The sequence below is a fragment of the Pan paniscus genome, chromosome 20 (genome assembly GCF_029289425.2).
Source record: "Pan paniscus chromosome 20, NHGRI_mPanPan1-v2.0_pri, whole genome shotgun sequence".
NCBI lineage: Eukaryota > Metazoa > Chordata > Mammalia > Primates > Hominidae > Pan > Pan paniscus.
Genome location: NC_073269.2, coordinates 38,793,248 through 38,818,246, shown reverse-complemented (window position 1 = coordinate 38,818,246; position 24,999 = coordinate 38,793,248). Strand labels below are relative to the sequence as shown.

General features: G+C 45.5%; 2 protein-coding genes across 4 annotated transcripts in view; one reads left to right on the top strand and one right to left on the bottom strand.

Annotated features, from left to right (window-relative positions):
- SLC7A9 (solute carrier family 7 member 9) overlaps nt 1–14,613 on the top strand; it is a 37,487-nt gene extending 22,874 nt beyond the window's left edge. For both annotated transcript variants that reach the window (XM_063599541.1, XM_003816204.3), the window contains 4 exons: nt 1,357–1,453; nt 2,989–3,138; nt 11,800–11,974; nt 14,440–14,613. In XM_063599541.1, coding sequence (XP_063455611.1) covers nt 1,357–1,453; nt 2,989–3,138; nt 11,800–11,974; nt 14,440–14,504 — 487 coding nt within the window. In that variant the 3' untranslated portion in view covers nt 14,505–14,613. The remainder of the gene's footprint in view (nt 1–1,356; nt 1,454–2,988; nt 3,139–11,799; nt 11,975–14,439) is intronic.
- Nucleotides 14,614–15,530: 917 nt separating this feature from the next.
- Nucleotides 15,531–24,999, bottom strand: part of TDRD12 (tudor domain containing 12) — a 100,340-nt gene continuing 90,871 nt past the window's right edge. The window contains exons 27-32 of one of the 2 annotated variants that reach the window (XM_008969262.6): nt 23,978–24,087; nt 18,943–19,006; nt 18,747–18,860; nt 18,506–18,659; nt 18,355–18,421; nt 15,531–17,940 (exon numbers count right to left, since the gene is read on the bottom strand). In XM_008969262.6, coding sequence (XP_008967510.3) covers nt 17,849–17,940; nt 18,355–18,421; nt 18,506–18,659; nt 18,747–18,860; nt 18,943–19,006; nt 23,978–24,087 — 601 coding nt within the window. In that variant the 3' untranslated portion in view covers nt 15,531–17,848. The remainder of the gene's footprint in view (nt 17,941–18,354; nt 18,422–18,505; nt 18,660–18,746; nt 18,861–18,942; nt 19,007–23,977; nt 24,088–24,999) is intronic. The other variant, XM_055103752.2, reaches the window with a different exon arrangement.

Sequence of the window (24,999 nt, the reverse complement as noted above, 5' to 3'; positions counted from 1 at the left end):
CCCATGTTGGTTAGGCTGGTCTTGAACTCCTGAACTCAAGCAGTCCACCTGTCTCGGCCTCCCAAAGTGCTGGGAGTATAGGCGACAGCCACCATGCCCAGCTCAGGCTCCTGTTTTTTATATCTTCTCCTCTTATTTATTTTTATTTTTTTGAGATAGAATCTCACTCTGTCACCCAGGCTGGAGTACAGTGGCACAATCTTGGCTTACTGCAACCTCTGCCTCCCGGGTTCAAGCGATTCTCCTGCCTCAGCCTCCTAAGCAGCTGAGAGTACAGGCGCCCACCGCCATGCCCAGCTAATTTTTTGTATTTTTAGTAGAGACGGGGTTTCACCATGTTGGCCAGACTGGTCTTGAACTTCTAATCTCATGATCCGCCCGCCTCGGCCTCCCAAAGTGCTGGGATTACAGGTGTAAGCCATCACATCTGGCTTTTTTTTTTTTTTTTTTTGAGATGGATTCTCACTCTGTCGTCCAGGCTGGAGTCTGGAGTGCAATGGTGCGATCTTAGCTGCAATGGTGCAATCTCAGCTCACCGCAACCTCTGCCTCCCAGGTTCCAGCGATTCTCCTGCCTCAGCCCCCTGAGTAGCTGGGACTACAGGTGTGCACCACCATGCCCAGCTAATTTTTCATATTTTTAGTAGACATAGGGTTTCACCACATTGACCAGACTGGTCTCGAACTCCTGACTTCAGGTGATCCACCTGCCTCAGTCTCCCAGTGCTGGGATTACAGGTGTGAGCCACCGTGCCTGGCCCAAATTTTTAATTATGGTAACTTTTTCAAGAAATTCTGGTTAGCCAGAGGATACCAGAGGCTGAAAAGCATAGGGGGAAAGGGAGATAGAGAGAGACTTGCTAAAGGATACAAAATTACAGCTAGACAGGAGGAACAGGTTCTAGTGTTCTACACGCAGCAGGGTGGTAGAGCTCACATTAATATTAATATGTAGCTTCAGATAGCTAGGGGAGGATATTGAATGTTCCCAACACAAATAAATGGTACATTTAAAAAATTTTAAAAGTTATTTGTAGAGATGGGATCTCACTATGTTGCCAGGCTGGTCTCCAACTCCTGGGCTCAAGTGATCCTCTGCCTTGGCCTCCCAAGGTGTTGGGATTACAGGCGTGAGCCACCGCACCTAGTCTCTCAGTGCGTTTAACCTCCTCACTCACTCTGCCAAAACCCACTCGTCTCCCGAAGACAGACTCCCATCTGAAGCTCAGGTCCCTGTTCAGCTCCCTTCCTGAGCCTCCCGAGGGCTCCTTGGTGGACCCCAGAGCACAAGTCCTCGGTGGCCCTGGACAGATGGTCTGCACTCTGGTCAGCGGACTCCCGTGTCGTTATTTTCCAGACTCATTTACGTGGCGGGCCGGGAGGGCCACATGCTCAAAGTGCTTTCTTACATCAGCGTCAGGCGCCTCACTCCAGCCCCCGCCATCATCTTTTATGTGAGTACAAATCCCGCTACCAGCCTATCTTCAAGGCGGGGACACTCCATCCATGGGGTGCTAAGCCCGGTGGCTTCCAAATGACCCAGATGCCCTTATTCCTTGCTATGAAACAGATATAGAAAGAGTCCCAGGACAAGTGAAACAACATACCCAATATCTGCTCCTTTGTCTGAATTTATCCACGAAAGACAGTGTATGCCCTCAATGCTTCTGTGTGCATTTGTCTGTGCTGGGTCCCTGGTAACAAACTCTATATAAAAGCCCACTAGCTTACAGGGAAGGAGAGCAAGACATTTTCCCAGGTAGTTACTGACAGCTGCCTCTCATTATGCTCTAATGATTGAGAAGTCACCGGATCCTTGTGCAGTAAACGCCCTTTGACTTTTTTTTTTTTTGATACGGAGTCTTGCTCTGTCACCCAGGCTGGATGGAGTGCAGTGCCATGATCTTGGCTCACTGCATCCTCCGCCTCCCAGGTTCAAATGATTCTCCTGCCTCAGCCTCCCGAGTAGCTGGGATTGAAGGGGCCTACCATCACGCCTGGCTAGTTTTTGTATTTTTAGTAGAGATGGGGTTTCACCATGCTGGCCAGGCTGGTCTCGAACTCCTGGCCTCAAGTGATTTGCCCACCCCAGCCTCCCAAACTGCTGGGATTACAAGCATGAGCCACCGTGCCTGGCCACCCCTTTGACATCTGCCGATGGGAGCTTCTCCGTGGCGCATGGTTCTTGTTTTGTGCAACTGTTCTGGGCACTGATAAACCATCCACATTTCTAGCCCCAGGGGTGGTCTACACTCCTTCCCCCAGAGGAGAACCACTACTCTCTATCATTCTGAAGACAGGAAAACACACCCAGGAAATACCAGTCCAGGGCCACACAACTAACACAGGCCAAGACTAGACCTGAGCTTCTAATCCAGGGCCCCAGCCCACATTGAAAACTCTCTGTGAGGAAAATTCTTAATTATGAAGCTGGTATAATATTCATACATATTAGGTTGGTGCAAAAGTAATTGCGGTTTTTTACCATTAAAACCGTGAGATGGCGAAACCCCATCTCACTAAAAATACAAAAATTAGCCGGGTGTGGTGGTGCCTGTCTATAATCTCAGCTACTCAGGAGGCTGAGGCAGGAGAATCGCTTGAACTTGGGAGGCGGAGGTTGCAGTCAACCGAGATCACGCCACTGCATTCCAGCCTGGGTGACAGAGTGAGACTCCATCTCAAACAAAACAAAACAAAACAAAAAAACCCACAGTTACTTTTGCACCAACCTAATATTTTATTTTTCCCTTGCTTAAAATCACAACCTCAAAGATTCAGAAATTTCCCAGGTCTTTTCTGCAAGCTTCATAGAGAAGAGCTATCATAGCCAAAGTCAGGTTTAACCCCAACTATGAAGGAATGCCTAGAAGTTCGTTTCATGCTAAAGTGTTTATTCACAAGAAAAACTGCTTCTTCGGTCTTCTGTGACATGAGAACAGTGTTTTGTTGTAGTAATGACCTACAAATCCATTCTTCTTTCTATTAGGGTATCATAGCAACGATTTATATCATCCCTGGTGACATAAACTCGTTAGTCAATTATTTCAGCTTTGCCGCATGGCTGTTTTATGGCCTGACGATTCTAGGACTCATCGTGATGAGATTTACAAGGAAAGAGCTGGAAAGGCCTATCAAGGTAAGCTTGCAGCCCCAGAGTCACGAGTGGCTTTGGATTTTTTAATGAATTAGATGTAACTCTTTCAAATGCTAGGGGCATGCCTTCTAGTTCCAATCTGACTTGACTCTTTTAAAATATCCTATTTTAGAGTGGAGTTTACTCCTCACAGCATAGTTTATGATCCAGTTAGCCACCTTGTTATTCATTTTATTAAGTCATCACGAATACCTGTGGCCTGTCTCTGTAACCAAAGAGGTCCACCTCGCTCTCATTTTTTTTGAGGCAGAGTCTCACTCTGTCGCCTGGGCTGGAGTGCAGTGGCGCATCCTTGGCTCACTGCAGCCTCCGCCTCCGCGGTTCAAGCAACTCTCCTGCTTCAGCTTCCCAAGTTGCTGGGATTACAGACATCTGCCATCACGCCTGGCTAATTTTTGTATTTTTAGTAGAGACAGGGTTTTACCATGTTGGCTGGGCTGGTCTCTAACTCCTGACCTCAAGTGATCTGCCTGCCTTGGCTTCCCAAAGTGCTGGGATTACAGGTGTCAGCTACTGCACCCAGCCCAGTTCTGATATCTCTCGCACATATATTTTTCATAGATTTTTCTTGTTTTATTTTTTTTTCTTTGGAGACAGGGTCTCACTGTGTTGCCTAGGCTGGTCACAAACTCCTGGGCTCAAACGATCCTCCCACCTTGGCTTCCCAAAGTCCTGGGATTACAGGTGTGAGCCACTATGCCGGCCTCCTTTCATAGACTGATGGAACTTCTGAACTCCAGCCCCAGACTCATTGCTGTGCATGCAACCACTCAGAGTCTATTCTTGCCATCTGTTTTGGGCTCCCTCTTACTCCCTGCATGGCTGGTGTGGATCTATATACCAATAAGGATGAAGTAGAATTTTATTGTTGTTATGTTAAGGGGCTTTAAAAAAAACCTGCTATTTAATTCTTATGATAACAGACATAAGAAAAAGGTAAGCTGAGGGCTTAAGTAACTAGGACGAGAATAAGGACAATGTCTTTAGCTTTAGGACTTTGTTTTTAGAGATACATCCAGTGGTCTTTCTGGCCCTGTGTCTTGACTATGGACAAGTCTCTGGCATCAGCTGAGTCATGGCACAGCCTGCCTGGAGTCTGGCAGATCCACCTTGGTTAAGTCATTGCAGGCAAAATTATGACGGTAGCATAGACTTGTAATCTGCACAAAATCCCTCATAGAAACAGAGCCTCTAGGATACTAAAGGAAAACACTTCAGCCAACATTGTCAACACAAATCAAGGAAATGAAGTCTTACCACCAACTCCAGACTCTAAGTGGATGCCCCACTAGACTCCAGCACCATGTGTTCCCAGGAGAGAGGGCGCACGTGGAACGAGGTTCTCAGTGGGAAGATCAGAGGACCCCCAGGGGAGGTGGAGGAGCAGGGCTGCAGTGGCTTAAGCCCTTGAGGATCCCAGAAACTCCCCACAAAAACTCCTTTCCAGAAGGATAAGGATCACTGAAGACAACAGCAAGAGAAACAACTGCTGGGAGAGAAAGGACACGGAACTTGGCAAGAATATCAGGGTCAAGGAGCTGGAGCCTGTGGATACAAATCTCTCAACTGGGAAGGGGCTCCACAGAGAGGCCATGTCCCATTAGCACTTCAAAACATCATTTTAGGGAAAAAAAATCATTTAAGAAATAAAGAGTGGGCAAGAAGGAAAAGAAGGAACACAGAGGCTGAGTGTGGTGGCTCACACCTGTAATCCCAGTACTTTGGGAGGCCAAGGGAGGAAGATCACTTGAGCCCAGGAGTTCAAGACCAGCTTGGGCAACAGCAAGACCCTGTCTCTACAAAAAAATAGCTGGGTGTGGTGGTGCATGCCTATAGTCCCAGCTATTTGGCAGGCTGAGGTGGGAGGAATGCTTGAGCCCAGGAGGTCAAGACTGCAATGAGCCAAGATTGTGCCACTGCACTCCAGCCTGGGCAACAGAGAGGGACCCCGTTGCAAAGAAAAAAAGAAAAGAAAGAACATAAGAGCAAAGAAACATGTTAGGAAACAGAGGGCCAAAAGGAAGAAAACAAATATCAGACAGAAATAGAAAGGGTTTGAGAGAAAACAAGGGGACAGAAAAAAACTAGGGGTGGGGCAGGTGGGGAATCTAATACATGCATAATTGGAGTCCCTGAAGAAGAAAATGCAAGTAACAGAATCCCAAAATCCGTAATTCAAGAAACATTTCCTGGGGTGGGAGGAAAAATGGAGGGTGATCTTGAACCAACATACTGAAAGGCATACAATGTAACTGGAAATTTTGAGCTAAAATTGGCAGCAAAAATATATGCTGATAAAATTACAAAGCTTTAAAAAAATGCTTTGGGCATCCCCTCCCCTTTTCCTGTTCCCACTCCCATCTGCAATTCACTTATAAAGGAAAGCAAATAATTCTGGCCTCAAACTTTTCACCACCAACACTTCATGCTGCAAGAGAGTGGAGCAACATATTTAAACTACTCAAAGGAGGAAAATGTAAGCCAAATTCTTATACCCAGCCAAACTGACCTTGCAGAATAAAGTCTACAGTCACTAGTATGAAAGAACTCAAGGCAAATATCATTACACGAGACTTTTTTTTTTTTTTTTTTGAGACAGAGTGTCACTCTGTCATCCAGGCTGGAGTGCAGTGGCGCCATCTCAGCTCACTGTAACCTCCACCTCCTGGGTTCAAGCGATTCTCCTGTGTCAGCCTCCTAAGTAGCTGGGATTATAGGCGCGTGCCACCACGCCTGGCTAATTTTTATATTTTTAGTAGAGACAGGGTTTCACCATGTTGGTCAGGCTGGTCTCGAACTCCTGACTTTGTGATCCACCCACCTCAGCCTTCCAAAGTGCTAGGATTACAGGTGTGAGCCACCGTGCCCCGCCAATTACATGAGACCTTGAGGAATCACCCAGAGAATGAGCTTCAGAAACCAAAAAGTCACTGGCAAAGGTGAATATATCAAATTATAGAACTAAGATTAATGATGAGAGATAAAGGGGACAGAAGTGTATGCCACTATTATGCACTGGCAATATCATACAAAAACATGGAAGAGAGAAAGCACATGGAAAAGTATATGCCAGCTAAGGAAAGTATGCCAGACAAGCTGCCAATAAGGAAGCCACTTTAAATTAGATGCTGGGAGGAAGAGAACACCTAGCTAACTTCATTATTGCTTATTATACACAATGTCTAAAAAAAGAAGAAACTAAGGGTATTATATGCTCAGTTAATAATATAATTCATATCTTTAAAAGGGGACTAAGGTTATTATATATAATATATACATATATGTGTACAATATATATGTGTATAATGTATAATATATGTAATATATGTGTATGATATATGTATATATTTGTATATGTATATATGTGCATATATGTATATATGTATATGTGTATCATTACATGTCTGTTATATATACAAATACATATACATATATAAGTACATATATACATATATGTATAATATCTTTAAAAGGGGACTAAGGGTATTATATAAGGATATAAGATATGTATGTGTATGTTATATATAAGTATATATTATAGGTATATGTATAATATACGTTTTTATATACACATGATATGTATATATACATAATATATAACATATATACAACAAATATATTATAGCATTAAATATATGTATATTATGCCTATTATATATATAGATTGTGCCTATTAGATATATTATATAATATACACATACATTATACAGAATATATCCTTATATAATAATACCCTTAGTCCCCTTTAAAATATATTAGTTATAATATATTAGCTATAATAGTTACAGTTACTCTCAGAACAAAAACACATCCTTCATACCTACCAAAAGACACATTAAAAAAGAGAAAGTGTGCTTAGAATACATGAAATAATTAAAATTTAACATTTAAACAAAGGAGGGAAACAAAACAGACCATACTGTAAAAGACCCTACCTATAAAGCCTTGTGTAGGAGGACCCCTCAGAATACCTTCCTGGTTGATGTTTTCTTGTAGACTGCTTATTAGGATTTTTTGTCTTTGCTATTTTTTGCTTATTAGCTTTTAACACCCTAAACTATAGAATCCATGCCTCTCTAAATGCTTTCATTTCCAGCTGATATTTATATGGAAAAATCAGTATTTGAATCCCCAAAATGCAGTATAAACTTTTGACAAAATGTGTGATAAAAGTTTCAAGTTACATTCCAAATTCAACACACATCAAAATCACATGTAGGTGTACTGAAAGCCACGTGTAGGCGTACTGAAAGCCACGTGTAGGCGTACTGACAGTGTGAGGTGTAAGCGTCTCACGTCTTGCGAGACCATGTTATTGCATTAAAGGCAGTCATTGGTCAACAACCATGTTAACTGTTTGGTCACCAAAAATTATTTTAAACACAGTTTACCATCTAATGTAATCTGTGTTGGGTAACATGTTATTTATATGCACATTTACTGTGTTTTGGTTGGGAATTTTAGGTTTCTTTTTTTTTTTTTTTTTTTTTTTGAGATGGAGTCTCCTCTGTCACCCAGGCTGGAGTGCAGTGGTGTGATTACAACTCACTGCAACCGTGCCTCCCAGGCTCAAGCGATCCTCCCACCTCAGCCTCCCAAATAGCTGGGACCACAGGTGCACGCCACCACACCTGGCTAATTTTTGTATTTTTTGTAGACATGGGGTTTCGCCATGTGGGCCAGACTGGTCTTGAACTCCTTGCTCAAGTTATCTTCCTGCCTTGGCCTCCCAAAGTACTGGGATTACAGGTGTGAGCCACAGCACCTGGCAGGAAATTTGAGGTTTCCTATGGTGAATTTAAAAGAAGGGACACAGGCCTGGGGGGTTCTTCCATAGAACATCACTCTTCGAGGACGCAAGACCGACAGTGAGTAGAGGATGCTTATATACAGAAAGATAAAACAACACGAGAGAATGGAGACCAGACTTATCATTATATGAATAAACGGGCTTACTCCATTTAAATTGGACTTACATCAGCCATTGAAAGTAAAAGATTTTTCAGGCGGACCTTCAAAGCTGTGAAAAATTAAAAGAACAGGCAGAGAAATATCAAGAAAATGAATATACAGAAAAACAGGGGCTGTGATCTTATCAGACAAGTGCTCAGGCCCAAAGCATTATTTAAGACAAAGACAGGCCATGCTAAAGGCTAAAATCCACAACGAAGAGGTAAGTTTTGAAAACCTATTCACCAAACCATATAGCAACCATCCTTACGAAGCAGAAACTGCTGGAAATCCACGGAGGGAGAAACACGTTAATAACAGGTGACTGGAAAACACCTCCTTCAGGCCAAGACAGATCTGGATGCAGCACTGGTAAAAGTGACTGGGGATCTAAAATATAGCAAGATAGATCTTAGAGGTTTTTATCAAGCCCTGAACCCCAACAACAGCAAGTATACCTTTTTCAGTTGCAAATGGGACCTGTCTGAAAACTGACAGCTTTTAATGCCATGAAGAAAACCTTGATATTTCAAAAAGAAAACCCCAGAAATCAAAACAACCAAAAAGCAAATAACATTCTCTCTCTTTAATGAAACAAAACAGGAAATTGATAAAAGAAAAAAGTTAAACTTTTGGGTCCAAGAGGAAATATTAATAGAAATAGAAGATAAAAGTACATAAATTCTGGCCGGGCGCAGTGGCTCACGCCTGTAATCCCAGCATTTTGGGAGGCCAAGGCGGTTGCGTCACTTGAGGTCAGGAGTTCGAGACCAGCCTGGCAAACATGGTGAAACCCCATCTCTACTAAAAATACAAAAATTAGGTCAGGTGTGGTGGCTCACACCTGTAATCCCAGCACTTTGGGAGGCTGAGGCGGGCGGATCACGAGGTCAGGAGATCGAGACCATCCTAGCCAACAGGGTGAAACCCTGTCTCTACTAAAAATACAAAAAATTAGCCGGGCGTGGTGGCGGGCACCTGTAGTCCCAGCTACTCGGGAGGCTGAGGCTGAGAATCACTTGAACCTGGGAGGCAGAGGTTGCAGTGAGCCGAGATTGTGCCACTGCACTCCAGCCTGGGTGACAAAGTGAGACTCGGACACACACACACACACACACACACACACACACACACACACACAGAGTACATAAATTCCTAGAAATAGCAGTAATGATGACAGGACATATAATCTATGAACACAGCTTAAATAGTGCTTTGAGGAAGCTCCATTACATTAAATATATCAATAAAAATGAAAACAAATTAAATAGACAACTCCAAAAGCAAGATAAAGAACAACAAAAAACCAAAAGAAAACAGAAGGAACTAATAAGCAGAAAAAAACTTAAGGTGTTAGAAAAAACAAATGAATGAATGAGTGAATAATAATCAGGCTTTTTGAAAGTTTTCCTCCTCTTTCAATGCTCTGGAATAAATTAAGCAATACTGGAATTGTCTGATTTTTAGAATTTCCCTGTGATTCTAATGCAACTAAGATCAGTTTTAGTAAATTACATTTTCCTAGAAAATTGTTCGTTTCTTCCATGTATTCAAATTTATCTGTATAGAGTTGTACAAAAGTCTTATGATTTGTATTAATCTTTACAACATAACTTATGTTGTAAAGATTAATTGCCCATTTTTATTTTTTGTGTTTGTGCTTTCTCCTTTTTAAGGTTAGCTATTGATTTTATTGATTTTTCAAATTATTTTTAGACTGTAACATTGACACCAAACCTTACAAAGGTAACTTCACACAAAAAAGGGAAATGTACTCACCAATCTCACTTAGGAATAACGATATAAAAAATCTAAAATGTTAACAAACAGAACCCAGTTACACTAAAAAGATAATATATCATGACTAGGTCCAGCCTATGCAAAGGTAGCTGAAGATCGAAAATCCATTAATTAAAAGTTTAATTCAGGGGCTGGGTGTGATTGGCTCATGCCTGTAATCCCAGCGCTCTGGGAGGCCAAGGCGGGCAGATCATTTGAGGTCAGGAGTTCAAGACCAGCCTGGCCAACGTGGTGAAACCCTGTCTCTACTAAAAATAAAAAATTAGCTGGGCATGTTGGCACACGCCTGTAATCCCAGCTACTTGGGAGGCTGAGGCAGGAGAACTGTTTGAACCCAAGAGGCAGAGGTTGCAGTGAGCCAAGATCACGCCACTGCACTCCAGCCTGAGCGACAGAGCGAGACTCTGTCTTGGGAAACAAAACAAACAAAAAAACACAGTCAAAGGAAAAATGCAATGACACTTGAAAATGAAAACAAAACAATCCCAGCAAACTTAACTTTGTTCCTAATAAGAGAATACCAAAATTAATCTCTGTCCTTGTAAAAGGATAATGAGTACTCCAATCACCCAGGTTATGGTCTTTATTTATTTTTAGAGTCTCACTCTGTCTCCTGGGCTGGAGTGCAGTGGCACATTCTTGGCTCACTGCAGCCTCCGCCTCCCGGGTTCAAGCGACTCTCCTGCTTCAGCTTCCCAAGTTGCTGGGATTACAGGCATCTGCCACCATGCCCAGCTAATTTTTGTATTTTTAGTAGAGACGGGGTTTCACCATGTTGGCCAGGCTGATCTCGAACTCCTAGACTCAAGTGATCTGCCTGCCTCAGCCTCCCAAAGTGCTGGGATTACAGGAGCAAGCCACTGCAGCCAGCCTCCAGGTTATGGTCTTTAAATGCCATTTCCTGCTAAAAGGAAACAAAGCTCTCTGGAGAAATGGATGAAAACCCACGTCTGGCTCTGGAGAGAGAAATGAAAACCCAGGTATGGCACTTCTTGTCACCCAGAAAACAAAGAGGCTTTTGAAGAGCACTGGCGTCCCATTCCCAGGGCCCAGGACAGTGTGAAGGGTTCCTGCCGCCCCGCACAGGACCTTCTGAACAACATGAACAATGACTACAATGGGTTGAAACTCACCATGTATAGAAAAACCCACAGGTTGGAGTTGCCTTTGGAGGTCTCAGGGGCCCAACTTGTCATTCTGGAAACACACAGAATACAGCACTAATCCTGCCTTTCCTGTATGAACTGCAATTCAGAATAACCAGAAAGTTGAAGTACTTCATATAGCATTTCAGATAATTGAGGAAGAAATTACAAATTAGAAAAATCACCATTTTGCAAACCCTGATGAAACAATGAAGGCAACGATCATCAGTGGATGCTAAAACATTAAACAGTTAATCTATTTTTTTTTTCTTTTTTGAGATGGATTTTCCCTCCCGCGGCCCAGGCTAGAGTGCAATGGTGCGACCTCGGCTCACTGCAACCTCTGCCTCCTGGGTTCAAGCGATTCTCTTGCCTCAGCTCCTGAGGAGCTGGGATTACAGGCACCCGCCACCACGCCCAGCTAACTTTTGTGTTTTTGGTAGAGATGGTGTTTCACCATGTTGGCCAGGCTGGTCTTGAACTCCCGACCTCAACGGACCCACCGGCCTCGGCCTCCCTAAGTGCTGGGATTACAGGTGTGAGCACCCATGCCCGGCCAAAAAACTTTAAAAAGTAAAGAAAATTTTTAAAAGGTATAGATGAAGTAAGATTGGCAAAATTACATTAAAGTTATTGAAATTGGAGGAGGGGGTACATGGAGTTCATACTCTTTTAATAAAAATCGGTTTTTTATCATGAAAAATTTCACAAAGAAAATGGGTACCCATGACCTGTTTTTCGCCTCCAGGTGCCCATAGTCATTCCCGTCTTGGTGACACTCATCTCTGTGTTTTTGGTTCTGGCTCCAATCATCAGCAAGCCCGCATGGGAGTACCTCTACTGTGTGCTGTTTATATTAAGCGGCCTTTTATTTTACTTCCTGTTTGTCCACTACAAGTTTGGATGGGCTCAGAAAATCTCAAGTAAGTACCAACAGAAGGGCCGCTTGGCTTCTGTGAGGTGCAGGCAGGCACGGCGTCCTCACCTGTCCTGACTCCAAGACCTCTGTCACAGTGTCTCACCCTGCTGGCAGATCTCCCTTGTCCCAGGAGGACACATGCCCACGCCCTCACTGTACACCTCTGGGTCCACCCTTGATTGTTTTGTTCCTGTCAATTACTGTAATAAGTAGGAAGGGAAAGCACCATTTTCTTTTCTTTTTGGAGACACAGTCTTGCTCTGTTGCCCAGGCTAAAGTGCAGTGGCACGGTCATAGCTCACTGCAGTCTTGAACTCCCGGGCTCAAGCCATCCTCCCACCTGGGCCTCCCAAGTAGCTGGGACCACAGGCACACACTACACCTGGCTATTTTTTTTATTTTTTGTAGAGAAGGAGTCTCGCTAGGTGGCCCAGACTGGTCTTGAACTCCTGGACTCAAACGATCCTTCCACCTTGGCTCTCCAAAGTGCTGGGACTACTGGCCTAAGCCACCGTACCTGGCCGTTTTTCTTTTTCTTTTTCTTTTTCTTTTTTTTGAGACACAGTCTCACTCTGTTGCCCAGGCTGGAGTGCAGTGGTGCGGTCTCAGCTCATGTGCAACCTCCACCTCCTGGTTCAAGCGATTCTTGTGCCTCAGCCTTCTGAGTAGCTGGGATTACAGGTGTGCACCACCACGCCCAGCTAATTTTTGTATTTTTAGTACAGATGAGGTTTCACCATGTTGGCCAGGCTGGTCTCAAACTCCTGACCTTAGGTGATCCACCCACCTCGGCCTCCCAAAGTGCTGGGATTACAGATGTCAGCCACTGCGCCCGGCCCATTTTCTTTGTTTTGAGATGGAGTTTTGCTCTTGTTGTCCAGGCTGGAATGCACTGGCACGATCTCGGCTCACTGCAACCTCTGCCTCCCACGTTCAAGCGATTTTCCTGCCTCAGCCTCCTGAGTAGTTGGGATTACAGGCGCCTGCCACCACGCCCGGATAATTTTCTTGTTATAATTTTCTTGTTGTTGTTTTGTATTTGTAGTAGATTCGGGGTTTCATCATGTTGGCCAGGCTGGTCTTGAACTCCTGACCTCAGGTGATCCACCTGCATCAGTCTCCCAAAATGTAGGGATTACAGGCATGAGCCACTGCGCCCAGCCCCATTTTCTTTTTAATTGCGAAAGACACACAACATAAACGTTTCTATCTCAGCCACTTCTCAGTGTAAAGTTCAGTAGCGTTAGGCATATTCCCACCATCATGAGTCTCATCCTGAAACACCATTCTCCTTTGTCTGATATGCAGACATCATCTAAGAGGCCTAGCAGCATTGCAAAGACACATAAAAAGTCATGGCCTTGGCCTGGGGAACTGGGCTGGGGCCCAAGCCTTTTAATGCCAAGGGCACAGGGCTCACTCTTTCAGCAGTCCTGACCCTCATCAGTTTTAGGACAGTTGTTGTTTAAAAGTTTAGCTATGTTACTAGCCACTTTTGCTTCTGAAAAGAAAGCACTTGTGTCAAAGTACATCAAAAGAGACGGAATTACACCTTAAAAAAAGTCTATATTCGGCCGGGCATAGTGGCTCATGTCTGTAATCCCAGCACTTTGGGAGGCTGAAGGGGCAGATCACGAGGTTAGGAGATCGAGACCATCGTGGCTAACACGGTGAAACCCCGTCTCCACTAAAAATACAAAAAAAAATTAGCCGGGCGTGGTGGCAGGCGCCTGTAGTCCCAGCTACTCAGGAGGCTGAGGCAGAAGAATGGTGTGAACTCGGGAGGCGGAGCTTGCAGTAAGCCAAGATCCCCCCACTGCACTCCAGCCTGGGCAACAGAGCGAGAGTCCATCTCAAAAAACACAAAAACAAAAAGTCTATATTACATTCACAATGTTTTATCCTTTACAACAGATTCAACTGCAGGAAACCCTATTTCTTTTTTTGTTGTTGTATTTTTAGTAGAGACGGGGTTTCACTGTGTTAGCCAGGATATTCTCGATCTCCTGACCTCGTGATCCGCCTGCCTAGGAAACCCCATTTCTAAAAGCCTTTAAGACTTCCTGGGCATCCTCTTCCAGGAGCTCCTTGAGGACAGGACTTGGGCTGTGTGCAATTTAACTCTGGCTGCGGCAGCCTGTAACAGCCAGTTAAGATTTATTAAGTGAATGTGATTAAAAGCCTGCCTGTTTCTCCTGTTCAGCTCATCTGAACTGGAAAGTGCAATCGTCCCTCCGGACACTCCTAGGAGGTTTTTATTTCTATTCCTGCAATTCTAGGAGAAGACAGAAGCCAGGAAAGTGTGAAATCCAACCAGAAGACAGGAAAGCTGGCCATCCCCTGAGCACAGGGTCTAGGTGACGCATCACCAAAGACTGAGAACAATGTCACCCTCACCCACAACTCCAGTGAAACTTTCGAATTTCAGTCTAACTAACTAACTGTACTCATTTTTGACTCTTATTTCAGAGCCGATTACCATGCACCTTCAGATGCTAATGGAAGTGGTCCCACCGGAGGAAGACCCTGAGTAACAAGCTCTGCCTCTTGTAGCCAAGTCAGCTGAATTTATTTTCTTAAGCAATATTTGTGGTTATTTCTTCCTTTTTTTCTTATGAATAAAATATACTCAGATGTTTAAAATATTGTTATTTTTAGATATTCTTAGTTCTCTGAGTGGGGGTTCTAGAAAGGGGAAGTGGCAAGTGTTTGCTAAAGTTGTTGTCAGGTGAGATGTCACCTAACAAACAAAAGGCAGATGCTTAGGGGAAGGGCTGAATAAAAGCCTCCATTACAGTGGCAGCTATTTAACAAGGGGCACATCACACTTAAATGAAAGGTGTTCTTTAAACTCAATGTCAATAAGGTCTCTCTCTTATATAAAATGGATGACATTTTTGCTTTGATTGATTGATTGCTATAGATTTTAAAACAACAGTAAATTACTGGCCAGGTGTGGTGGCTCATGCCTATAATCTCAGCACTTTGGGAGGCCAAGGCGGATAGATCGCTTGAGTCCAGGAGTTCAAGACCAGCCTGGGCAACATGGCAAAATCATGTCTCTATAAAAAACATAAAAAAATTAGCCAGGCATGGTGTTGCACACCTGTAGCCCCAGCTACTCAAGAGGCTGAGGTGGGAGGATCACCTGAGCCTGGAGTCCAGGGTGTAGTGAGCCATCATCATGCCACTGCACTCCAGCCTGGATGACAGAGACCCCAACTCAAAAAGTAAATAAATATACAAAAATATTAAAGTACAAATGTTTCTCACCCACTCTCCCCTACCCTAAAAGTACTGGCGCCCTGTGCTGAACCTGTGATGTGCGTGGCATGTATCTATCTGCCAGGATGAATGGCAAGAGCTGAGCCTCCATCCAGAACCCTCCACAGCTGGTGTGCTCATCACGAGGGTCGCCTGCGTTGCCAGTCAGCATCGCTGGCTCCCTAGCAGCCTTCACGGGCGTTTTAGTCAAACCAGAAAGTGTGGTGAGTAAAGTTTTATTCTGTGTTTGGCATTCAGGGAAAGTACTGTTTAAAAAAATGTAAAAAGCAACATTTCTGTGAAAACAGTGAAATTTTATTGATGATACACTGCGGAAGACATCCATACCACAACTAAGCATGAGCGATTTTAGAAGCATAGAGACAAAGGCACTTTCACCTTGCATTTTAGATATTTGCCCAAAACTTGAAATCAGACATAACTTGAAATCATAGCCGTACAGAAAACCAATGACTAATTGTTCACATAATCAGCATCCTATATCCTACAAAATGTTAGATTCAGATATTAGAACATTTGAATGTCTGAAAAAAGAAACAGATCTAAGCATGCAGTTGTCCTCCCTGCATTTTCACGCGTGCACAGGAAACACATTGTCACTAGCTATCATCATTTGCTATGCTGTATGAAAGAGACTCGGCGCACCGGGGTGTAAACAGCAGGCAGCTGGTGCGCACGGGGAGCCACTGGACGGCGGCCTGGTCTCTGCCCCCAGAGCTCCACCAACAGGGCAGCAGCCACATGCAGAGAAACGGACACTGATATGGGTGTTAGAAGAGCTCCACAGTCAAAACCTTCGCCAGCAAAAACACCAGAACTTTCTACTTCCCAAGAGCCTGCCCAATTTAGCTACGAAAAAGGAAAATCACCATCTTCCTTCATGGGCCTATTTGATACCTGCCAGTCACCCTGTGAAGGTCATAGCAGTGACCTGGGCACACTCCCGGCAGCTGTCCTGGCTGCACAGCGTGTCCTCCCAGGGGAGGCCAGGGCTCTGAGCCCCCATCACAGAGCCACTGGGCAGAAAAACTGCCCAACCCAGCAGCACTCGGCGGGCGCTCCCTGAGACAAGGCCAGGCCACACAATGAGGGGATGTCTCATTTTACAGATGAGAAAACTGAGCCAGAGTGTGATCCAGACCTGCTCACAGGACAGCCTGATGACAAAGTTCACCTCTAGTTCAAGCAGTGGCTTCTGCTGGGACATACATAAGCCTGGGCATCGGCGCTTTCTGATACAAAAAAATAATAAAGATCTTGGGGCCGTCACACAACACTCACGTTCTATCCAAATTCTTTTCCATTCCGAGGCAAAGCTGATAAACAAGACACTGAGTGCACAGGACTTTTAATTTCCCAATAGCTCACCTTTCTCGCTTTTTCAGTCAACAAAGAAACCCAAAGCACAAAAGCCAGCCTCTGGGTGTGGCCATGACTACATACACTCCTCCCCTAAACCTGGTGACCCCCCCCAGTGCTGCAGCCACAATGCGGATGGGGTGGCGAATGTCTGCAGGGCTCACGACATGTAGGCATTCAAAGATCACCTCCAGGCACCCCACAGGCCCTTGTGAATTTCCACTAAAAAGCAACCTTTGTGCCATTTGCTCAGGACTCTGAAGGTCCAAGGGATTGTTTAGAACCAGCAGCTTCACCCCGGAAAGGCCTGGGTCTTATTGAGCAATCCAATTTCTATCCCTGGACTATCTCTTCATCAGAAGTCAACTTACTCTGAGGAGCTATCACTATCCAAGAATGCTAACACTATCAATTCACATAGATGGTTATGTTAAATCCCACTATCTCATGGTTGAAAGGGCTGGTTCAACAGTTGCTGAGTCTAAGTGTGTACATTAGAAACCTCAATTTATATGTGTAAGATCAGGTTTGTAGCAATGTATCAAAGGTCTAGGTGAAAAAAAATGAATGGACTGACTCCAGACAGTGCATTTCATCACCCAGATGCATGTCTGCTCTGCCAGGGTGAGCGGCGAGAGGCGCCAGACAGGACAGACAAGCCAGCGGAATCAGACCACACCTGCCGTTTCTCCGTGTCCACCCTCCTTTGATGGTCTTATCATCAGCCTATTTTTAAGTCAATGAAGAATTTCTCACCGTTATCAAGTCCAGCACCACAAGGTGACAGTAATCATTTATCCTTGAGGTAAAGAAAGATTTGGTTGGCCGGGTGTGGTGCCTCACACCTGTAATCCCAGCACTTTGGGAGGCTGAGGTGGGAGGATTACCTGAGGTCAGGAGTTTGAGACCAGCCTGTCCAACATGGTGAAACCCTGTCTCTACTAAAAATACAAAAATTGGTCAGGCATGGTGGCACACGCCTGTAATCCCAGCTACTCGGGAGGCTGAGGCAGGAGAATTGCTTGAGCCTGTGAGGCAGAGGTTGCAGTGAGCCAAGATCATGCCACTGCACTCCAGCCTGGCTGACAGAGCAAGACTCTGTCTCAAAAAAAAAAAAAAAAAGAAAAGAAAAAGACTTGGTTATGACTGACTGTTTTCTTAACTGTTGGTCACATGGCAATATCCATTTTTGTTCAACATCTTTCAGCCGCTCTTGAGGACGTCATTCACCTTCTCATTCACTCTCACTGTCGTCATCCTCTGAAGTGCTGCTACTGTCTTCAACCACCTCTGTCACTGTGTACGGCAGGTTTTTAGAATTCACTACTAAAGGAGTAAGATATTATAACAAATAAGTGTAGACTAATCAGCAAATCTTTATTTCCCCCCATTATTTGGGTCAATGCAGAAAAAAATGCCTTGGGTTCCAGCTCTATGTATCTTATATTTTCATTATTTTAGGAAAGAAATGAGCAGGTCAAATTGGTCTGCTTACAAATAATTTATTCTTCTAGGAAGAATATCTGTAGTGTGTTATTAAAAGGTGTGTTTATCACCAAGGGTTGAAAAGTACTGAAACCAGAACATTTAGCACCAAGATCAACAAAGAGAAAACTGATTTCTCAGGGCTTGACATGAATGGTCCACTTCCACCAAGGCTGAATTCCTAAGTGGGTGATGGTGTCCCTCACTGCCCTCAGAACCTACAACCCCTCGGAGAGTGGGCGCTCCATGCCTTACCCTTGGGGAAGTGGCTGTCCTCTTCACAGTCTTCCCAGTGATCAAAATCAAAAGCCACGTTGGGGTTCTGTTCAAGAGAACAGCTGACAGTGAGTGCGTGAATATGACACACGCAGGGTAAAGACCACCCGCTGAGTGCATCCCAACTCACCCTCTGTCTGAGTAGGTGACACCATGCCTCCCTTCTCTCTTTGGCCAGAGTGATTACAGGTTCATCGTTTCTAATCACACATTTGCAGTCATCTTTCCTTATGTTGCCCCGCAGCTCCAGATCAGCCAGGTAAAATTTGTCTCCCACCCAAGCACTGGGTTTATAAAAAGAAATAAAGTCAGCCTTTTAAAATGCTAGAAATTATTTCTATTTTACTTTATATGACTATACATAAACCTACCTGAAAACGACTCTATCCCTTAAATACTGACACTTGTAGTCCTTTACATTCCTTATTCTTATCTTTAAGATGACGACATCTTCTTTTTGGAACCATTTTATTTGTGGGTGGAAGCTAGAAGAAGAAAGACCTGCGCATTCATTGATCTTATTTACTGGGTAAGGGACGCTGACTCCTCCATGCCGAGTGGACGTACCTTTTCAGAGGCGGCTGTGCAGTTCTGCTAATGAAGGCACCTTCAGTATTTCCAGATAAAGTTTCTGCACAAAATCAAGGTCATATTTTCCTACAGGTTATTTATATGTAACTCCATCATGTACACACATATATATACTTTTTTGTACCTTATGCAACTTCTAGATGAGGAATCACATAAAAGTGTAAATTGAGTAACCCTAGTATCTAGCTGCAAAGAACAGTTAGAAAAAATTAAAACCATCACATAGGTAAACAAAATTTTAAAATTTTTATTTTATTTTTGAGATGGAGTTTCGTTCTTGTTGCCCAGGCTGGAGTGCGATGGTATGATCTTGACTCACTGCAACCTCCGCCTTCGAGTTCAAGCGATTCTCCTGCCTCAGCCTACCAAGTAGCTGGGATTACAAGCATGCGCCACCACACTCGGCTAATATTGTATTTTTAGTAGGAATGGAGTTTCACCATGTTGGTCAGGCTGGTCTCGAACTCCTGACCTCAGGTGATCTACCTGCCTCGGCCTCCCAAAGTGGTGGGATTACAGGCTTAAGCCACTGTGCCTGGCCTAAAATTTTATTTTAAAATAAAAACAGCCTTTGACAAGTATTAAAATTCAATGACCAGGAAGTGAAGTCACTCATTTGAAAAAGAACCTCATTGCAGTGGCTGGCCTTGGATACAAACATGCAGGCTTCTCTGGAGCTGTCTTGACCTGCCAGGATGCCCTAAGGACAGCGGCCAGCACGCACGAGGAGCCAGTGCTGGACATCACATATTCTCAAACAACGCAATGTGAACTTCTCAATCTCCAACAGGCAAGGCTTCCATCCAAACACCGGAGTAAGAATGTTCACAGCTGCTGGAATCACAGTAGCCTGAGATGGAAAACAGATCCACCCTCTGTGGTTTATTCATGGTATAGAAAACAATGGCAAAGAAACAAACAGACTCCTGCTGAGAAAGCGCCATCCTCGGTGTCACATGCCGCCTGCCATCGAGTGGCCTCAGGAAAAGAGTGTGCTGACCCAGTGACGTCAAGAACCTTGGAGAGCACAATCCCCAAGCCCTTCTGAGAGGAAAGCAGAGGAAACCCGGGGTGGCCTGGCCTGATCACAGAGCTGGGACTGATCCTAAAGACAGAGCCGTGAAGCTAGGGTGCGAAGGAGGCTGTCCTGCCACTGAACGCGAACAAGAACAAGACACTGCTTCTGGGAGCAAGCGGCCAGGTTCCTCCTTGGAGCCGTCAACCAAAAAGGGACTGAGGGAGTCTCAGCCGACTCGAGGTTGATTTATCCAAAGTTGAGGATGTGCCCCGGGAAACACAAATCACAGGAGCGCCATGGCCTCTGCTTTTCCAAAGGAGCTTCCTAAACATCTGTGTCTAAAAGGAAGAGCAAGCTGGAGGAAGAAAGGGCGGCGGGGGGCGGGGCAGGACAAAGACAATCACGCATCCCCTCGAGCTCAGGAAAGCTAGCTTTACACAAGATACAGTGACATGTGACAGGAGACAAAACAGGACTCGGGGCTATGACCCAGGGCTATGAAGTGACAGCTGTCTGCTTGGGAACAAAAGCAGACAGGCTTAGACCCAGGTCCAGCGTGTAACTTCCCCTTTGGCAGAGGGAGTTTAGGGTCCCGAGATCGTGTTTGCTTGCACAGAGCACAGCTACAGCTAGGAGGGCAAGAGCAGGCAGCAGCCCCCGAGCCGGGCCACATGCAACACAAACAACCCCACACCTGCGTCCTCCAGAAGCCCTGCCTGGCACAGTGGCATGCGGGTGTCACGTCTGCAGAGGAGGGCACGGGGTCCACCTGAGACCGACCAGCTTGCAGCAGGGCTGGCAGATGCTGCGGAGGAATGCTGCCCTAACTGTGATGAGCCTCTGAAGCTCAGGCCTTGCCCCTCACCAGTGTGTGGCAGCACAATGGATGCATCATACTTTTCTAGCCACATGGAGACACTGACTATCCAAATACCAGAAACCCTGCGGGAAGCCGAGGCAAGAAGAACCATGAAGAAAGTGTATGACATTTTCCTTCACCTGCCTGAACCTGAGCAGGAGCCCAGAGATGAAGTCTCTTCCAGCTGAGACAACGGCTCTTCCAGGAAGGTGGCCAAGTGCCTGGTGGCTGCAGTGGACATCTAATAGCCAGAGCTTCCCAGTAGAGCTCAGTAAACAACTGCATGTCCTCCAAGGGCTATGGTTTGGGGGACCCACCTGGCTGCCCTGACGTCCCCCTTGGGCCCCACACCAGGCTCTATGCAAAGTGCAAATGGGCCGGTAGCAGGGCCTGCGACAGTGCAGACCCTCTTCAGCCCCCTCTGCAGTCTACTGGATCCCGGTCTGCTACCGTGGAATAAACACTGCTCTGGGAAAATCCTCTTAATGACAACTGTTGTCCCAATGACCCTGTTCCTCTGACCAGCTGGCCTTGCAAACTGTCTTTCCCAGAACTCTTCAGAACCCTTTTCCAGTGGTTCCCACACAGTGAAACCAGTTGCCCCCCGCTGTGGCCGAATCCAGGGGCAAACTTTATGAAGAGAAGATGTATGTGCATTTTAACAGCTACATTCAGTCCCCCACGTACCACTCAGCTCCGGAAGATCCTTTCTCCTCACCTGCACCTCTCACCTCACCAGCCACAGTCACGGCCAGCAAGAGCAGCACATGGGACTGTGATGAAGAACCTGGGTTTGGACCACGGCAACAATGAAATGCGTCTAAACCCATCCTTCCAGATGACCCCCATCCTTCACAACAATCCCCTCCCACCCCCCAAAAAAAAGCTGTGTGGGGAAATGGCTGGAAGAATTTCCTTAGGAAACAACTTCCAGAACATACCCAGAGATGCATGGGAATCACACAGGCAGTGGGCAAGGCTGCCTTCGTCACAGGAGCCACCTCTGCGGCTCCTCCCCCCACACTCTCCATCCTCAATGAGGAATGAACCTGTCAGGGAGCAAACCACCCTCTGGGGCTCTCAGCACCTCAGCTGTGTTATCTGTGGGTTTCACTGTCTCGGATGCATATCAAAGGGAGCAGAGCCATGCAGGGTCCACCCTCCCAGGATCTTATCCCGCCCTCCTGGGAAGCGGAATGAGGGACCACAGCAGAGGTGCAGAATATCTTCAGTGTGGAAAGCTGGAGCTCCCAGCACTGGAGTGTTGGAGACTTTGTCTAGTCATGGGATGAGTTTATCAATATATGTTGTCTGGGCAATTTCTAAGATTTGTCAAGACAAGGAGCAATGATCTAACTCCATTTCATAAAGACAGTGAATATCAAAATTAAAAGGCCACACGAAGATAAATTCCAGTGACGGCAAATGGTCTCCTCACCTCTCCTTTCCTTCTCCCTCACTGACTTACTGACTTCTCCTTCCACAAGGGGCTTGAGTTTTGTCCCATTTATCTTTTTTTTTTTTTTTTTTTTTGAGACGGAGTCTCGCTCTGTCACCCAGGCTGGAGTGCAGTGGCACAATCTTGGCTCACTGCAAGCTCCGCCTCCAGGGTTCACACCCTTCTCCTGCCTCAGCCTCCCGAGTAGCTGGGACTACAGGTGCCCACCACCACGCCTGGCTAATTTTTTGTATTTTTAGTAGAGACGGGGTTTCACCGTGTTAGCCACGATGGTCTCGATCTCCTGATCTCATGATCTGCCCGTCCTGGCCTCCCAAAGTGCTGGGATTACAGGCGTGAGACACCGCACCCAGCCCCGTTTATCTATTATTTGTTTGTTTGTTTGTTTATTTATTTATTTTGAGACAGAGTCTCGTTCTGTTGCCCAGGCAAGAGTGCAGTGGTGCAATCTTGGCTCACTGCAACCTCTGCCTCCTGGGTTCAAGAGATTCTATTGCCTCAGCCTCCCAAGTAGTAGGGACTACAGGCGTGCGCCACCACAGCTGGCTAATATTTTTGTGTTTTTAGTAGAGATGGGGTTCCAACATGTTGGCCAGGCTGGTCTCAAACTCCTGACCTCAAGTGATTTGCCCGCCTCAGCCCCCCAAAGTGTTGGGATTATAGGCATGAGCCACCATGCCCAACCAGTTTTGTTTTTGTTTTTTGTTTTTTATAGTCTCAATCTGTCATCCAGGCTGGAGTGCAGTGGGGTAATCTTGGCTCACTGCAACCTCTGCCTCCCGGGTTCAATTGATCCTCCCACCTTAGCCTCTTGAGTAGCTGGAATTACAGGTGCCCCCCCACCACGCCCAGCTAATTATCTTTTTTCTTTATGGCATCTAACTCAGTGCCAAGTTCATACACGTCAGAAATGTCTGCTAAGTCCGTGCAATTAGCCTGGCCAAGGTCAGCCAACTCTATTAACGCCAGCTCCTCCTCTTTGCTGAGGCGCTGTGCAATAAAAGTGAGCCTAGATGTAAAGTCTGGAGAGAGCCATGCAATATGCAAATACTTTCCAAGATTAAGAAAAAATGCCTCCACTTGCAATAATACAGATTAATTTCACACACATAATGTTGACTGAAGGAAGCCACAAGAACATATACTATAGGCGGGGCACAGTGGCTCAGGCCTATAATCCCAACACTCTTAGAGGCCAAGGCAGAAGGATCACTTGAGGCCAGGAGTTCAAAATCAGTCTGGGCAACACAGTGAGACTCCATCTCTATTTAAAATAAAAGAATGTATTCTATATGCTTCCAAGTCAGCAAAACTCATGGTGTCAGAAATCAGAATGGTCAGTCAGGAGGGTTCCGGACAGGAGACTGCTGAGGTCCTGGAAATGTTCAACAGCTCGATGTGGGTGTGGTTCACACACACACACACACACACACACACACACACACTCTGCTGAGCTGTTCACTTAACATCTGTGCACATCACTGGATGGATATTAGACCTCAGACTACAAAAACAAAACATTGGGGGCTGACCTGTCAAAAATAAGAACAGTTAGGTGATATCAGTTTATGTCATCTTCTCTACATTTCGTCTCAAAGTAGAAAGTCTAAACATTAGCAATTTTCCAGACATTAACGATTTGAACTTAACCATCTTTTGAATACCAAGTACCCACCAGGCTTCTGGGTTTCTGAGCTCGTCTTGGACTCAGCCCCTCCTTCTGCACCCGTGTCCTCAGGCTGGGGGCTCTGCAGGCAAGCAGCATCTTCTGCTGGAGGAGGCGTCCTAGACGGGAGAGGCAGGGGTTAACACCTGGCTCTCTACAGGAACTGCCCAAGTGGAAGAGGAAGGCAGGCAATAAATGACTGTGAAGTGCCTGTGGCCCTGGAGTCAGACCCACATAGAGCTTATGACTCATTTAAGATGCCCCAGGCAGCCCATCAACTCTGTTCCTTCCGATGAGGATGACGGGCAAGCACACAGTGCGTGACTGACATGGGACCAGGCAGGCCTTCACTCTTCACCAAGATGGTTTGCCTTCCATACTCACTGCTGCCCACTTCAAACAGGACCAAAGGACAGAAAGTGACAAGCCAGTTTCCTGCTTCCCCTGACCCAGTCTCTGGGGCCATCTTCCCAAAGACCACCCCTGTTACCAGTTTGGGCCCACTTCTAGAAATATTCTTTGCATAAAAAAGAAATTATTGCCTTCTATGCCTTTCTATCTAAAACACATGGACACATACACACATTTAAACATATGGGAACGTACTAAATTCAACGTGCTGCCCCATATTTTATCCTACTTAATAACTAGCTAGAATACTTATTTTAAAATTTTTAAATGGTGGTATTCTTTTGGTTCTTTGAATAGGTAACCACATTCATGTGGTTCAGTATTTTAAAAGAAGTCAAATTTGGCTGTACACTGAAAAGCTCCTCTCACCCCTGCTCCCCAGCCAGCCAGCTCCCTTCCTCGTGGGTGACAATGTGACTCGGTTTTTATACATCCTTGAAGAGACAATTCAAGCCTAAATGAGCAAACACACACACACGAGGAGGAGGGGTGTGCTGTCTTCTGACAGCCACACACACAAACCTGTGAGAAGGAGGGGTCCGTGCCTGTCTTCTGACGGGCCCAGATGAAGCCTGCAGTGTGGCACTTTCCAGATTCAGGCAGCGAGCGTCCCCAGCCAC